The sequence below is a fragment of the Sphaeramia orbicularis genome, chromosome 16 (genome assembly GCF_902148855.1).
Source record: "Sphaeramia orbicularis chromosome 16, fSphaOr1.1, whole genome shotgun sequence".
Taxonomy (NCBI): domain Eukaryota; kingdom Metazoa; phylum Chordata; class Actinopteri; order Kurtiformes; family Apogonidae; genus Sphaeramia; species Sphaeramia orbicularis.
In genome coordinates this window covers 29,406,480-29,410,300 of record NC_043972.1, presented here as the reverse complement: position 1 = coordinate 29,410,300, position 3,821 = coordinate 29,406,480, and the positions used below count along the sequence as shown (strand labels likewise).

General features: G+C 38.2%; 1 protein-coding gene across 1 annotated transcript; it reads left to right on the top strand.

The window, feature by feature from the left end:
* Positions 1-1,146: 1,146 nt before the first annotated feature.
* Positions 1,147-2,047, top strand: nr0b2a (nuclear receptor subfamily 0, group B, member 2a). The gene is made up of 2 exons (XM_030158786.1): positions 1,147-1,681; positions 1,806-2,047. Exons 1-2 carry the CDS (start codon positions 1,147-1,149, stop codon positions 2,045-2,047), a joined length of 777 nt encoding a protein of 258 aa, XP_030014646.1.
* The last annotated feature ends 1,774 nt before the right edge of the window (positions 2,048-3,821 follow it).

Sequence of the window (3,821 nt, the reverse complement as noted above, 5' to 3'; positions counted from 1 at the left end):
TTCTTTGGAGGGGTGAGTAAAGACGGTGATGAAGTAAAACAAACATTCGGTGACTGGTGCTGCCAGTTGTGTCTGGCGGTTAATGTCTTTATTGCAGTCATTCCCTTTATGGGCTGACCTTGACTCCACTGCTCTGCAGTTCAAATCTCCCCTCGTCCTGTGGTGGGACTTTCAGGGTTTTTTTTGCATGTGCATCAGCTGGACCACTAAAGGTGAGCAGCATAAGAGGATATATTCTGTTACCTTTGCTAACTCTTGGTGGGGGGTATGTAACTGAAATCGAGGGGTTTGTTTATTTATCACAATAATAAGGTCATTTACTTATCAGTGTCAGTTGTTGGTGCCAGGCACAGGAGAGATAACAAATTAGGCTAAACCAATGACATGTGGCACCGCTTGTTACAGCTACCATAAACTGGAATTCCCTGAATTTTCTTTAAAAATGTCATAACAACCTCAAACATACACATCCATCCGTCCGTCCATCTATCTATCTATCTATCTATCTATCTATCTATCTATCTATCTATCTATCTATCTATCTATCTATCTATCTATCTATCTATCTATCTATCTATCTATCTATCTATCTATCTATCTATCTATCTATCTATCTATCTTATAAACATGAGAAGAAATAGGGCAGATATAAACACACACTGGGTTTTGAGAAGTTAATTTCTTTTTCAAAGCTCCACATCATAAAGACATAACTCACAGGTCAATGCCCCTGTGCTACCTTGGCCTCTGTCCAGCTCTCCAGGTATGAGCTGGCAGTGTGTGGGGACACAGTTTGAAGGCTGATTACCTTTGCAGTCCTTGGTAGCTTGGTACCGCTTGGGTTAATGACACCTTCTAAAAGATAAAGCCCAACCCTTTTGATACCCAGGCATTACTCCACCAGCACCTTTTCATTGAGAAAAGCTTATCGGTTTCCCAGGGTTGTTCCATCAGTCACCTGGCAGAGCACATGGTTGTTTTTTACTGCAAGTGTATTGACAAGTCAAGGTCCATTCAGGAGGGTGGGTTGGCCTTATAAATACAGGGACACTGAATGTAGCGGTACAAGGACTAACAAGTTCATGAAGACCTCATCCTCTGACGGGACACTTACATTTAACTACACTGGTCTCTACAGCATCTACAATGAATAACAGGTGTCATTGTTCAGTCAGCAGTGACAGGCTTTCAAATCCTATCCTCTACAACATCCTGAGCCAAATGGATAGCAGCAAACCAGGTCAAAACAACTTCAACTACAATCCAGTGCCTCATAGATGCAACTGTGAGCTGCGACGGACGGTTTGCTTGAAAAAGCCATCTGAAATTTGTAAAGAAGCTTCAGCAGTTCTGGTTAAAACTGTCCAATTCATGAAGAACTTACCTGCTTTTAAACAACTTCCACCCACTGACCAGTTCTCCCTGCTCAAAAGCTGTTGGGCGCCGCTCTTCATTTTGGGTCTGGCTCAAGAGCATGTGGACTTTGAGGTGATGGACACCCCCGCTGACAGCATGCTGAAAAAGATTCTCCTGAACCGTCAGGACAGCCCTGATATGGAAAGGGAGCAGCCGACCATGGCCGGAGTCAGCAAACTCAAGTCCTGCTTAAAAAGGTTTTGGAGTTTGGATTTGAGTCCAAAGGAATATGCATACCTCAAAGGGACTACCATATTTAATCCAGGTAAAAGAAATAACATTACAATGGTGTACCTCTGTATTGATTTTCCTGATATCTTTGGTGAATTATTCAGTTGTGCTAAAACTGTTATATAGATTTACTAAATCCTCATTTTTCTTTTCAACAGATGTCCAAGATTTAAAGGCGGGTCTGTTTGTTGAAGGGTTGCAACAGGAAGCTCAGCACGCCCTGAGCGAGGTGGTCCAGCTGCTTCATCCAGGGGACCAGGAGCGCTTTGCTCAGATCCTCCTCACAGCCTCCATGCTGCAGAGCATCACACCCAGCCTCATCACTGAACTGTTTTTCCGGCCTGTGATTGGCCCGGCTGATCTTCTAGAGCTGATGGTGGACATGCTCTTCTGCAGGTAGAGGAAACCAAACAGGCTTCATGAAAAACTGGACGGAGTTGAACACCTGAGGTCTTCAACTGTGCTGATGCATGCTTTTTTGTTGACCTAACGAGGTGATGTTCATTCATATCATGAGGGTAAAGCCTGACCGCGGAGTGCACAAATATTAACTTATGAAAGCAAACTAAGACCATGTTCTTCTTTGTTAGCTTAAAATATGATTATTTACTTTAAAGCTGAGGTCACTTAAGTCTGAAGATTTGACTTTCCACTTTTTCTGAAACACAGACTTATATACTGTTCATGTATTGTGCTGAATGTTGACCCTATTTTCTCTGTGCTTCAATTTTGTAAATAGGCATTGTCTACGTTTATAGAATATTCCAAATAAATATATTTTTTTACTCATGTTTGTCTTGATCTCATGCAGTATTTGTTTATGTGTCTCAGGTATTTCACCAGATTTAGTCACTCTGTTCTGAACATTTTCATCACCACAGTTCAGCAAGTTTGTTTGACAAACTATTTATATAAAATTCTTGTGGAATTCTAATTATATAAATATATTTGGGTTTGAACACCAATTAATATGTGGTGGATCTTAAATGAACTACTGGAACAAGATATAAAATAATGATATACAACATATTGCAGTACTTGACACTATTAAGCATTCTATTGTAATTAATATTATTTAAAAGTCACAGTGAGAAACCAAACTAATTTTAGCTGCACACTTTTTCTGGATGTATTCAACAGTTAGTATACTTCTCAAAACATCTAAAAGCCTGTAATTTGCTTGAAATCTCTTGTTCCCTCAAAAGCAAACAAATATACCATTGAAAATATCAGTATGACAAGTCCTTGTGTCAAGATTTTTAGTTAACATGCACAAGCATGAGTTTTCTGATATAAACTATAGCCACTGTTTTGATGACACTGACCGAAAAGGCTGCATTTTTTCTATACAGAAACTATGGCATCACTTTCAAGCAGTGACACATAATTGTAAGCAGGAGATTAATTCCTAGAAATTTGACAGTATTAACATTGATTCCTTTACTGTTTGTACTGTGAATCATGTAATTATGGTACAGGACAGTAAAAAGGTAAGAGAGCTTTACAGTTCTGCACAGCACCAATATTGAAAAAAAAAAAAAAAAATCCCTGTAAAGCCTGAACCATTAAATCCTTGACAGAAAATTCCAGTTCTTTTAAACTGGAGCCTTTATTGGTCCTTCTGAACAACCAAAAAAATGTTTTCAAATATCAATTTCCATGTATGAGTTTCAATTTTGTATCATATTTGATACATCGGGTCTCAACGCTCAAATATTATTAGTTTTGAACAAACAAAAACATAATATAACGCAAACATGTCTAACAAATTGGTAATTCCTTTTCAAATTTGGAAAAGTTCTGCCTCCTGACAATCTTGTAGTGTCACTGGAAAGGCCTCTGGTGAACGAATTCCTCCCTCTGGTGGATTATCCTTGATTTGTATGTATTTAATTGTATACATCAGGTTTTTCAAGACAAAAATTATCACAGTGATCATGTAGAGGGCTTCAAAACTCATGTATCAAATATGATACATTATTATTATTATTATTATTATTACTATTATATAGGGTTAAGGGAAACTATAGAGAATATATGACAACCATTTTTAATGTAATTTACACAATGACCTGATATCTAGACTGAAATCTGCTTATCATGGCTCAAACATGTATTGAAATGAGTAAGAATCTTTTTTTTTAATATTTTGCTGTCATTGTGGAAGGTCATTG

What these genes read in the sequence shown, in the direction of transcription:
- nr0b2a (XM_030158786.1), top strand. Translation starts at nt 1,147, where the DNA reads ATGAATAACAGGTGTCATTGTTCAGTCAGCAGTGACAGGCTTTCAAAT. An exon ending in GACTACCATATTTAATCCAG is followed by an intron (nt 1,682 to 1,805) that starts GTAAAAGAAATA and finishes TCTTTTCAACAG; the next exon opens with ATGTCCAAGATTTAAAGGCG.